We start from the raw sequence: 12,473 nt of genomic DNA, 5'->3' as shown, positions 1-12,473 counted from the left end.
CCATACCTCCCATGGGGTGACCCACTAACTTGAGAATCATATTGCATAGGTTCTCCCATGTGTGGGCTAAGTAACTTCAGTCATGTCTGATTCTTTGTGACCGCATGAACTGAAGCCCACCAGGCTCCTCTGTCCATGGGATTCTCTAGGCAAGAACACTAGGGTGGATTGCCATTTCCTCCTCCAAGGGATCTTCCCAACCCAGGGATTGAACCTGCATCTCCTGCATTGGCAGGCAGGTTCTTTACCACTAGCGCCACCTGGAAAGCCCAGGTTCTCCTATAGGGGAAATGTTTTTGTTCACTACCAATATAATTTTATTAAAATATGGAATGTAAACAGGTTTTTTTTTTAAATCTAACCTTATAGAAATATATGACATTATTAAAAAGTTAATAAAGATTCTAAAGAGTGATGGGGTAGACATATTGAGCTCCACCCTAGTTGTGAGGTCCCCAGAACTGTGGTATGACTCTGCAGCTGGGGGTAGGAGACTGCTTGTAAAGCGTGAGTGAGAGTTGAGCCCCACAACAGGCTCCCAGCCTGGGAGTCCAGCACTGGGAAGATGAGCCCCTAGAGCGTCTGGCTTTGAAGGCCAGTGGGGAGTAACTGCAGGGGCCCCATAGGCCTGGGGGAAATGGGGATTTCATTCTTAAAGGGCTTACATGAACCAGAGGGACCCCTGAAGCACTGACCTTAGCCAATTAAGAGGCTGGACCCTCACTATCACAGATGGCCAAGGACTCTTAAAGCAGAATCAAGGGGCACAGTTAGGAGGTGGTCTGTGTCAAGTCAAGAGACTGGGCTGCACTATAAGAAGTTCCTGGCTTACCCCTGGATCCTGACCATCAAGTGCATTGGTATCGCCCGCATTGACCTGAAATTACCTGCTATTAATACAAGTTCCATGCCTAGTATTCCTCCATCATTGTTGTATCAGCAGAGAAGGATGAAGCTGATAGAGACCCCAAGCTAACAGCCTACAGAAAATGGAAGTTTATTCTTCTTTCATGTCCCATGACGAATAGGCCAGGCTGTTGAGGCATTACTGCTCCGTGAAGTTATTCGGGAACTGAGGTTCGTTTCATCCTGTGGCTCTGCCATTAGCAAGTTTGCTTCCTCATTTCCTTGGTAGCAGGTGTAACATGAGTATGGGAAAGAAAACAGAGCAAACCTAACTAAGCGACTTCCCAGGATACAAGTGAGGCAGAAGTTGCAAACATCACAACTGATCACATTTCATTTGTGATCAGAGGTGTGGCTTTACCTAGTCACAAGAGTAGACATATATTTCAACAGAAAAATAGATTTGGTGGCCAGTTTCAGTCTCTCCCACATCCAGGAGAGAGAGGATAAAGGTTAAACCCAAGACAAGGAGAAACCTTGGGTTTAAGGCAGTGGTTTCAAGCAGGGAGAACAGAAACCAAAGTATTAAAGATAAGATCTTTATCTTCAGATAGACCAAAGGGGAGTGGAGTATTCTTTAGTGTTCCTTGTTGAAACAGGAAAACAATATTTTGAAGGTATTGGTAGCTCACTAAATCTCTGGGGAGGCCAGGGAGTTGGCATTGGAAGCTGGGCAACTAGGAAGCGTGCCTAACCACATGGGGGGCTGTCCTAGAGACGACCCCACGGCCACTGTGGGGCACAGATGCTGGAGGTCCTACCTGTGGCATGTGGTACCGGATGTGAATGCCTCATCACTGCTGCCTCCAGCATCCTGATCCCTCCACCACTACCTGTGCCAGATAGATGCTCAGGGTCTGCTTCTTCAGAACTGAGGTCCTGTTCTACTGTGTGCAGTTAATAGAACCTGGGTCACAGGCCTGTACCTCAGCCACAAGGGAGGCTGCAAAAGCAGATGAATTCATTAGGATTAAGTTCTGCTGTGTATAACTAAATAGTAACAGTGGCTTATAGACTTCCCTGGTGGTCCAGTGATTTGGAGTCCACCTACCAGTACAGGGGACGTGGGTGTGACCCCTGGTCTGGGAAGATGCCACACGCTGCAGGGCAACTGAGTCCGTGTGCTCAACTACTGAGCCTGCGCCCGAGGGTCCACAAGCTGCAACAAGAGAAGCCACCGCAAGGGGAGAGGCCTGCACAGTGCAACTATAGGGTAGCCCCCACTCACCGCAACTAGAGAAAGCCCACGCACAGCAACAAAGACTCTGCACAGCCAAAAATTATATATATATATATAAAAACAGTGGCTTAATAGGACAGAAGTTTATTTCTCACGTGAAAATAGGTCTGGAGGTAGATAGTTAAGCACTGGGAATGCTGGCTTCATATCAGTCTTAATGACTTAGCTTTTTAACTTTATGCTTCATCATCCTGAATGGGTGTTTTCCATTCTCTGTGTCACCTCATAGACACAAAACAGCTGCTAAAGCCCTGTCACATCTGCTTTGCAAACAGCAGGAGGGAGAAAGAGGAGTGGGTCTTGCTCTTTCCCTCTTACAGAAAAACTTCCTGGAAGTAACATATAACACTTCTATTTATAGCTCATTGGCTAGAACTTCATCATTTTGGAAATGACATCTTCTGCCTGGGAAGTAACATGCCCAGCAGGAGTGGAGATTATGTGACAACAGAAGATGGGGACACGGATATCGAGAGTCAACTAGCAGTCTTCTACCTGGGGGAGGTGGGACCTGTAATGTGAGAAATTCCCCACTTGTGAGAAGGATGTTTAAAAGATGCAGAGGACAGATGCCTAACAGAAACATCCTTTTGCACATGTGTGTTTCTAATCATCACTACCATCACCACAACAGGATACTCACGCCTACCGTAATACAACCATCCCTGTACAAACAAAAATACATCCACCCTCTTTCACCAAAACAGGGACAACCCAATGTCATCCATTCCTGCATCCAGCTCCAAGTCTGGCATCTTGGGATAACATTCATATTGATATTCTGAAACTGCCAGATTAAGCATAATGTCAATGACTCCCAATTCAGTCCATATGAAGTAGTAAGGGAATGGGAGGTGGAAAAAAAGGCAAAATTAGTGAGCTCTGTAATTTAATAGAAAACAGCCTACACTCACATTTGCAAATAAACTGTTTTGCCTTTATCTACCACACAAATAGGGGTTTCCCAGGCAGCTCAGTGGTAAAGAATCTGTCTGCCAATGCAGGAGATGTGGGTTCAATCTGTGGGTTGGGGAGATCCCCTGGAGGAGGAAATGGCAACCCATTCCAGTATTCTTCCCTGGAAAAATCCCATAGACAGAGGAGACTGGCAGGCCACATCCCATAAGGGTTGCAAAGAGTTGGACATGATTGAGCACTTGGTTTTTTGTCTTTTTTTTTTACCACGCGTATACCCTTCTATGGTAAGAGATTCCAAAGAGATACTGCATAATAAAGCTTTTACACTAAACATCGATATCTGCAAACTAAAGCTATTCCCTGGATCAGCTCTTGTGCCCATCCCTCCGGTGACCTCACTTTCAGGTTCACTGTTACCCCACTTTATTAGTCTACCACCTGACTGATGACAGACACACAGAGACCAGCCTGCTCTATATAGCAACTCAAGACTTGGAAGCAGAGAAGAAGGTCCAGTCCTGGTGGATTCCAGAACAAGTCTTTCAGAATATGCCCATTATTCTATTCCTGTTAACCAGATCTGGCTTTCCCCAACTCTTCCCAACACAATCCCCCGACAAAGCACAGTCCTGTCTAAAAGACCCAACAGCCATTCTGCATTTCCTACATTCTACTTTTCTTCCCATTTTAAACATAATTCTGGAAAGAAGCAGATAGTGTTTCAGTCATGGTTTACAAAAATCTGTTAGTACTATTGGAAACATTACACCACAGAAGATAAAATACAGATCTAGCCTCATTTTCCCTCAAACGTCTCACCCAGCATGCAAATTATCCTGTTGGTTCTAGTCCCACCTCTCCCCACCATTGTAAACACTCCTTCTAGTGACAATAATCTCAGGCTGGCCCTCTGTCTCTATGTGTCTTCTGCACAGCAGCACCTATTCGTTTGAAATTCAAAAATACATATGTCTATTTAATCTTTTCTTCTGGATTTAAATCTCACGTGTGACACACCTATAATTATTTCTATTGAAAATCCTCCCAAAACACAAAGAGCTCATATCTGCTGGTCCTCAGTGATGTTTCCTTACAATCTGGCCTAAGCAAGCAGCAGACCAGACCATGAAATCTCATCGCCCACTCTCCAGCCTCAGAGTTCTTTGCTGATCTCTGGGACCTCCCTGAACCTGATCTTCTGTGCTCCCTCCAAGGACTTCTGCCACCTACTTCAAGAACAGGGCATTCTGTGTTGTGTTCTATCTCCCAACCAGAACAGAGTGAAATTCTTAAGGTTCCTTGAGACCATTAAGTACTTTTCTGAAGCAAACTCTTCTTTATTCTTTCCATTTTCATTAAAAGAAAATCAATGCATTGTTGTGTCTACTTTGTGTCAGGCTCTACACAAGCTCCAAATAAAATCTGCTTAAGTCACAGTCCGTGCTCTCAGGCAACATATTATTCAATGGCAGAGACAGACATTCAAGCCAGCAACTGGAGTTCAATAAGAGCTGACAGAGGAAAACATTGAATCCTATAGGAACAGGGATTTAAAGTCAGTGCATTGAAATTAGTTGGGTGGAAGGTGGGGGAATGTCACTCAGGAGAACCCAAATCTCAGTGGCTTAATGCATGTTTATTTCTTGCTCATCCTTCCTGTCCACTATGGTCAACAGCCCCTGGATTTCCTGGTCTGTCAGAGACCCAGACTGGTGGAGGCTTCCACAGCAGTCTGAAGTAGATATGGTCACTCCCACACTGGCTTTTAAAGCTTTTGCTTGGAAAATGTGTAATTTCCACTGTGTTTAATTGGCCAAAGCAAGTCAGAATGTTACATGTAAGTTCAAGAGGGAACTTCTCTAAAAGGGAAACAATCATAAATCATTGGTGACCATCACTAATACTTCCCAGAGGGATTATCAGTTGTGGCTCCCCCCAGGTAAGGGCTTCTCAGCTTACATTAGATGGTTAATAGGCATTAGGCAGGCTTAGCTGGCCAGAACAAAAGCATTCCAGGCAGAGAGAACAGCAAGTGCAAAAGCATGAAGATCAAAGAACATGGTACTTCTAGATAATTTGTAAGTTTATGTAACATTCATCCATTCTAAATGCTTTAGAAATACTGGCTTATTCCTGACAAGGTCCAGTGAGGGCTGGGCGGGGCGGGGTGGGGGGTGTTCATTTGTCAGAGAAGGCACAGGGGGCCAGAGTTTATTGTAGCAAGGCCAGGATCCCAACCCAGGCAGCCTGACTCTGGAGTCTAGGGTATTCAGAAAAGCTAGAACCCAATGCTCCAGGGAAAGGGACGGACATCTGCCAAGAGATGTAGCTGGAGAGGAAGCAGAGGTCAGACTATGACGGGTTTTGCAAACTGGAGGAGACTGTCTTTTCCCCAAGGCCTAAGAAGCCATTAGCCATATCCATATTCAAGCAGCAGTGATGTGAGCAAACTTACACATTAGGAAAATCACAGGCTAAATGTTACTTCCTCCTTTCTCTACCACCCACCTGGACTCCTTAAATCCTTTTGATCCACATGGCTCACTGTACCACCTAGTCTTGCAGCTGAGGGATAAGGAAAATGCAATTTCTGTACCAAGTCCAGATGTTTTAATAAGCTCTTATTTTTTTTCCCTTTTCCTTGTTTTTGCTGTTTAATTGTCCATACTTTATCTCATATCCTTCCTTTGGTATACTTCATGATCAGTTCAGTTCAGTTCAGTCGCTCAGTCGTGACTCTTTGCGACCCCAGCATGTCAGGCCTCCCTGTCTATCACAAACTCCTGGAGTTTAGTAAAATTCATGTCCATCGAGTCGGTGATGCCATCCAGCTATCTCATCCTCTGTCGTCCCCTTTTCCTCCTGCCCCCAATCCCTCCCAGCTTCAACTACTTTTAAAGGCAGATCCATTTCTGTACACATCACCTATCCCATCCATGAAATAACTCTATAAATTTTTCTTGAATCACATAAGCTATTTCCATCTGAACTGGAAATGCCTTTATCTAGTTGCTCAATAATGAATACAAATGAAGTTCTCTACTCTTGGGGGAACTTCTCCACCACATTCAGCTATCACAAGTTTTTTGTTTTAAAAAATTCTTACTGATGCTACTTGCACAAATGAATCATTAGTCGACTAGTTTCACACTTGTGCGATCTCTGTGCCTCTGGGGTGACAGGGTGTCCACTTTCCTTCTTTGCTTGAAGGCAGCCATTGTGAGAGCATTCTCTTCTTGCCTGTCTTAGAACTAGAGTCAGGGGCAGTTGGGACCTGGGAGCCACATCTCCCCATCGTATTACTTTTGCTGTAGTTTATTAGATGAAGTCATAGGTCTTGCCCACACTCAAAGGGAGAGGCTTTCACAAGAGCCTGAGTACCAGAAGGTGGGATTATGAGGGCCATTTTAAAGTCTGTTCACCACAGGGAAGAGGCAAAGAAATGGGAAATTGGCCCTTCAGTTTCCGGAGAAATGAGTCCTGGGAAAGAGTGTCCACCAGCAAGAAATCCTTGTCAATTTCCCAAGCTTTTCCAATAAACTTTAGATTTGTTCATCTGAAAAATGGTCCTCTTACTGGTATAATTTTCAATTTCTTGAATTATAAACATCTTTTTAACTTTTGGGCCATCAATATTTCTATTTCCATAAATCATCTGTCCATAGCTTTTGTTCACTTTTAAAAAACTAAGTTACCTCCTTAATGAGATATCACCTCACACACATCATTAAAAGTCTACATATAATAAATGCTGAAGAGGGTGTAGAGAAATGGGAACCATCCTGCACTATTGGTGGGAATATAAATTGGTGCAGTCAATATGAATAACAGCATGAAAGTGAAAGTGTTAGTAGTTCAGTTCCCTCCAAGTCTCTGTAACCCCATGGACTACAGTCCACCAGACTCCTCTGTCCATGCAATTCTCCAGTCAAGAATACTGGAGTGGGTAGCCGTTCCCTTCTCCAGGGGATCTTCCCAAAACAAGGATCAAACTCCATCTCCTGCATCGCAGGTTCTTTACTGCCTGAGCCACCAGGGAAGCCCAGAGAACAGTATGGAGGTTCCTTAAAAAAACAAAAATAGAGCTGCAATATGATCCAGCAATATCACTCCTGGGCACACACCCAGAAAAGATGAAATTTCTAACTTGTAATGATGCACGCACTGCAATGTTCCTAGCAGCACTATTTACAACAGCCAAGACATGGACACAAACTAAATTCCACTGACAGATGAATGGATGAAAAAGACGTAGTACATATACACAATGGAATATTACTCAGACATAACAAAAGAATGAAACATTATTTGAAGCAACATGGATGTACCTAGAGATTATCATACTAAGTCAGAGAAAGACCAATATCATATGATATCATTTATATGCGCTGCTGCTGCTGCTGCTGTATATACACCTAAAAAATTGACACAAATGAAGATAGAAAATAAATTTATGGTTACCAAAGGGAAAAGGTGGGGGCAATGTGAGGGAATAGATTAGGAGTTTGGGATTAACTGACACACACTGCTGCTGCTAAGTCACTTAAGTCGCGTCTGACTCTGCGACCCCACGGACAGCCCACCAGGCTCCCCCATCCCTGGGATTCTCCAGGCAAGAATACTGGAGTGGGTTGCCATTTCCTTCTCCAGTGCATGAACGTGAAAAGTGAAAGTGAAGCACTCAGTCGTGTCCGACTCTTAGCGACCCCATGGACTGCAGCCTACCAGGCTCCTCCATCCATGGGATTTTCCAGGCAAGAGTACTGGAGTGGGGTGCCATTGCCTTCTCTGACACACATTACTATGTATAAAATAAATAATAAGGACCTACTGTATGGCACAAGGAATTATTTCAATTAAAAAAAATACCTGGAATGCCTTAATGATTTCAGTTCAAGTCGCTCAGTCGCGTCCGACTCTTGGCAACCCCATGAACCGCAGCACATCAGGCCTCCTTGTCTGTCACCAACTCCTGGAGTTTACCCAAACTCATGCCCATTGAGTCGGTGATGCCATCTAACCATCTTATCCTCTGTCGCCCCCTTCTCCTCCTGCCTTCAATCTTTCCTATAATCAGGGTCTTTTCAAACGAGTCAGCTGTTCGCGTCAGGTGGCCAAAATAATGGAGTTTCAGCTTCAACATCAGTCCTTCCAATGAATACCCAGGACTGATCTCCTTTAGGATGGAGTTGGATCTCCTTGCAGCCCAAGGGACTCTCAAGAGTCTTCTCCAACACCCAGTTCAAAAGCATCAATTCTTTGGCGCTGTTTTCTTTATAGTCCAACTCTCACATCCATACATGACTACTGGAAAAACCATAGCCTTGACTAGAGTTCTTTATATAATAGTCTCTATACTGGTCTTTTATCTCATTGCCATTTAATTTTTCTTAGTTATCCCTTGTCATAAAAAATCTGTTTACAATCTGGGAAAAAGGTAAATCTGTAAAATCTTTCCCTTTACAGCTTTTAAAATGTTGTATTTAGAGAAACTTTTTCTACCCTATGATCACAAATTTTCATACATTTTCATTAATATCTAGAGCTTTGTGTTTAACATTGGGCCTTAAACTCCAGATGAATTAATTTTAGTGAATGGCATAAGGTAGGAGTCTATTATTTTTAATTGCTAAGTAACTGTCCTATTCCTATAAAAGGATTAGTCCACCAGTTTGAAATATCTTTATCACATACATAAGGGTCTGTTTCTGATCTCCAGTTCCTTTGAGTCCATAGTACCACACAATTTTACTTGAAATCTTCCACAACTATCCCCCACAATTTTACTTGAAATCTTTCCAAATCTACCACAGTTTTACTTGAAGACTTCACCAAGACTTTACAGGGGATACAGTCTCATTTAACAACCTGTTATCTACAGCTGTGAAATCTCAGCCTTCCCTCTAGTATTCTCAAGGTCTGGGCAAGAGCCTCTAGCCCTTGGACTCAGGTGTGGGGCAGGCGAATGCTAATTTGCAGTGATTGAATTCACATGTCCTTACTCCCCTTCGGCCTTTATTCCCAACAGAAACCAAGCTGGACATCAGTAGCCTGAATGCTATTTATTGAAAAGAGCAGGGAAGAGGGAGTACAGGTACCCCAGGGATGGAATGGAACAAAACAAGCAGTACAAGTCTGCCTCCGGCTCAGCAGATTCTCCTGTTGCCCCACTGGGCCATCTTGTTGTTGATAGGCATCTTAAGGAAACGGTCAGACTGCATGTAGGTAGCTATTTTCTCCAAAGCCTGAAGGGAAAGCACACCAAATCTTATAAAGACTCTAACCCAGGCCAAAAGACCCATTTCAAAACAGTAGCACTCGCATGCTGCCTGACTCCACCCCCATGTCCCTCATCCCCACCACTTCTTATAGACAGTGCCTTCAAGGTATAGAAGTCAGGGCCTTCCCAAGACCTAAAGGTTTAGAGGTGTCCAACCACTGATCCCTTTAGGCAAAAGTTGTTAGGCAAGAATATACAACAACGGGGTCCCTCGAGGGCCCAGGGCAGCCTGTGTTTTTTAAGAGAAAGGTGCAAGGGGCATCACCTCAAAACGGCACATGAAAGCCTTCAGATTCGGAAATTCATCCAGGCACTTGGGCTCAAACATACGGTTCTGATCTAAGACATCATAGGTGAGGAAATCCACAAAGGTGAGCTACAGGGACAATAAGATCATCAGGTCTGGGGGGCTCATTATACCTGCAGAGACAGAAAAGGATCCCCTCCCTTTCCTTTCCTGTCTTCTACCTTTTCCCCCGCAAACCATGAGTATTTCCCCAGGAACAAGGAGAACTGTTTCAGTTGTCCAGGTAGCTGTTCCAAGTACCGAGGCTTCAGCTTTTCCTGGGGGAGAAGTAAAAGCAAAAGTGAGAACAGCTGCCATCATCTCCATGGACCAGGGCATGGGCCAGTGATGGACACTTAGCAGCCCTTTCTCCAGGTGCTTTCCTCTCCATGCTTTCAGGGTGAGGTGGTAGATGGAAAGGAGGGATGTGGAAAGAAGGGCCAACACGACTTACATGACAAACAACCCCTCCAGAAATAAGAGTTCTGTTTCTTACTCTGACAGACTTGGTGGGAAGGCAGCAGCAGGAGAATGGGGCACATTTAACCCTTGAGAGTTCCTAAAGGCTCCTTTTCTAGATGGATTCCTGTTCAGGAAACTCACGTGGTCAGGGTTGTAGCAGATTTGTGCCAGCTGCATGCGAAAATCCATTATCTGGTTCTCCATGATGTCCACTCGAATCCTTTCCTCTTCAGTGTCACCGCCTATAGGCCAGATGACAGGAAATCACCCTTGGCCTTACCCATTCCCAGGGGAGCAACCCTCACATCACCAGCCCTACCCCACTCACACATATTGTGCTTGCGGGCGATGTAGCGCAAGATGGCATTGCTCTGGGTGAGCCTGTTCTTACCATCCAAGAGATAGGGCAGCTGGAAAGAAAAGGAGAGGCCAAATGAGCAACCTGACTCTCTCTTGCCTCCCTGCCTCTCTCTCCTGGGAAAGAAGGCTTGCAGGGAAGAGTACAGTAGAGAGAAAATGCTGTGTTTGGAGAAAGAAGAAAGAAAGTAAAAGGCAGCAACTGAGTCTACACTTGATTCTAGACAGGGGTGCTTTACTGTGTGTGTTTTTGTGTATGGGCATGTGCATGCTATGCACTTTTTCTCCGAATAAGGCTTTTAAATGCATAAAGCAAATTACACATATTACATAATTTATATAACATTAAAAGAACAAAATTGTAAGAGTAATATGTGCCTATGAATGCATTAAATAACAGATGTAATTTCTATCATACTTTCAAAGTATGGTAAGTGTAAATAATATTTATTTATAATATTTGCAGCACATGTAATACAAAAATACCCAGTCACAGGCTTGGCTAATAATCAAAGTCACATTGCCTACATTCACAACAGAAGGAACTGTTAACTCTCAGCTAGTGGTTAGTAGAAATGCAAATGTAATTTTTTCTTCATCCAAGTATAAGGACCCCCTGCATTCTATCGAAAGGAAGAGCCCTTATTTTACAAACCACTAGAGTAGAGAGGAAAGGAGCAAGGATATAGCTGAAGGCCTTCCCTTCTGCCCCCTCTTCTCCTAAAACCACCTACGTTAGGAAAGTCCAGGTCTAGTTTGAATTTCACATCCAGCCACTGGCTCTTATCATAGTCAGGAGCTGTAAGAGAAAGAATGAAGTGGGATCCAACCAGCTTAAAATCCCCCTGAGGAGCGTGGAAAGATTTAGGGACACACCCTAATTCCAATTCCTCACAAGCCTGCTAAGTCGCCTCAGTGTGGCCGACTTTTTGTGATCCTGTGGACTCTAGCCTGCCAGGCTCCTCTGTTCATGGGATTCTCCAGGCAAGAATCTCCAGGCAAGAACTGGAGTGGGTTGCCATGCCCTCGTCCAGGGGATCTTCCTGACCCAGGGATCAAACCCCCATCTCATGTCTCCTGCATTGTCAGGCGGGTTCTTTAGCGCCACCTGGGAAGCCCAATACCTCACATACCCAGACCCCAAAAGCTTAGCCATTACCATCAGTGTTAAGGCAGAGCTGGGCTATGGCACGAGGAGAATTTCCAGCTCTCTCCCCACACTAAACACAGCAGAGAGCTCCCAGGTGACTGGTGGCAGAAGTCCCACCCGACCTTGGCGTGATGCCACCCTCTGGGCTCAAGAAGGCAGGAACAGTTGGAAGACCTGCTCGGCTCAGCGCGGCGTCGCACTGGCACCTACTTAAGCATTACCTTCCCCGCACGTGTATCTTTTCTCTTCATAGGATGTATCCGTGAACTCCAGGAGCATGCGGATGGCGTGCGCCAGCTGATGGGTCCAGGGAGAAGGGTGGGGGTGGGGGAAAGCTTTCGGTCAGCAACTGCGCAGTTCCCTGCCCCCAAGCCCCAACATCCTCCACCCCTCACCCGCCAACGTCCCTGCCAGGGCTGCCGAGACGCCGCATCCCGCCGGGATGGGGTGGTTAAGCAGCTCCCGAGACCTACCCAGGGCTGGCTTACTGCCCTCAGCCCCTCTCCCCCAGGCCAGCGTCTCCAATGGCGGGGCAGGGGGTCGGTCTCCGCGGCCCCGGAGCTCGCAGGGGGCCGGCCGCGCACCGTTGCGCAGCGCGGCGTAGGAGGTTTGGCCTCGGAGACCGCCAAGAGGACCCCTTACCACCTCCGCGTCAGTCTCCCAGACCGCCCGGCTTAGCCGCTGAGACCGCACTCACCCCGCGAATATCCCAGTAACCTAGAACCATGGACTTTGACGAAGCCATGCCGAAATCGCCCCTGTGCCTTCGCGCACTGGTGGTAGAAGGCTACCGGGAGGGGCTTTATAGCCGACGTAGGTAGGGGGTGCCAACGTGCGCGCCCTGACTCCGCCCCCACCGCCATCTCCCCCGCCC

The 12,473-nt window shown here is 45.7% G+C and overlaps 1 protein-coding gene across 1 annotated transcript; it reads right to left on the bottom strand.

Annotated features, from left to right (window-relative positions):
* Positions 1 to 9,111: 9,111 nt before the first annotated feature.
* Positions 9,112 to 12,436, bottom strand: GSTM3 (glutathione S-transferase mu 3). The gene is made up of 8 exons (XM_043460396.1): positions 12,297 to 12,436; positions 11,821 to 11,896; positions 11,184 to 11,248; positions 10,421 to 10,502; positions 10,234 to 10,334; positions 9,813 to 9,908; positions 9,610 to 9,720; positions 9,112 to 9,309 (listed from the first exon to the last, which is right to left on the bottom strand). Exons 1-8 carry the CDS (start codon positions 12,342 to 12,344, stop codon positions 9,211 to 9,213), a joined length of 678 nt encoding a protein of 225 aa, XP_043316331.1. The 5' UTR covers positions 12,345 to 12,436; the 3' UTR covers positions 9,112 to 9,210.
* Between the last annotated feature and the right edge of the window lie 37 nt (positions 12,437 to 12,473).

This window comes from Cervus canadensis, chromosome 2, assembly GCF_019320065.1.
Source record: "Cervus canadensis isolate Bull #8, Minnesota chromosome 2, ASM1932006v1, whole genome shotgun sequence".
NCBI classification, from domain to species: Eukaryota; Metazoa; Chordata; class Mammalia; order Artiodactyla; family Cervidae; genus Cervus; species Cervus canadensis.
The sequence above is the reverse complement of the archived record's forward strand: the minus strand, read 5'-3'. Positions and strand labels throughout refer to the sequence as shown.

What these genes read in the sequence shown, in the direction of transcription:
- GSTM3 (XM_043460396.1), bottom strand. Translation starts at nt 12,344, where the DNA reads ATGGCTTCGTCAAAGTCCATGGTTCTAGGTTACTGGGATATTCGCGGG. An exon ending in CATGGTTTGCGGGGGAAAAG is followed by an intron (nt 9,721 to 9,812) that starts GTAGAAGACAGG and finishes TTGTCCCTGTAG; the next exon opens with CTCACCTTTGTGGATTTCCT. An exon ending in CTTTCATGTGCCGTTTTGAG is followed by an intron (nt 9,310 to 9,609) that starts GTGATGCCCCTT and finishes CTTTCCCTTCAG; the next exon opens with GCTTTGGAGAAAATAGCTAC.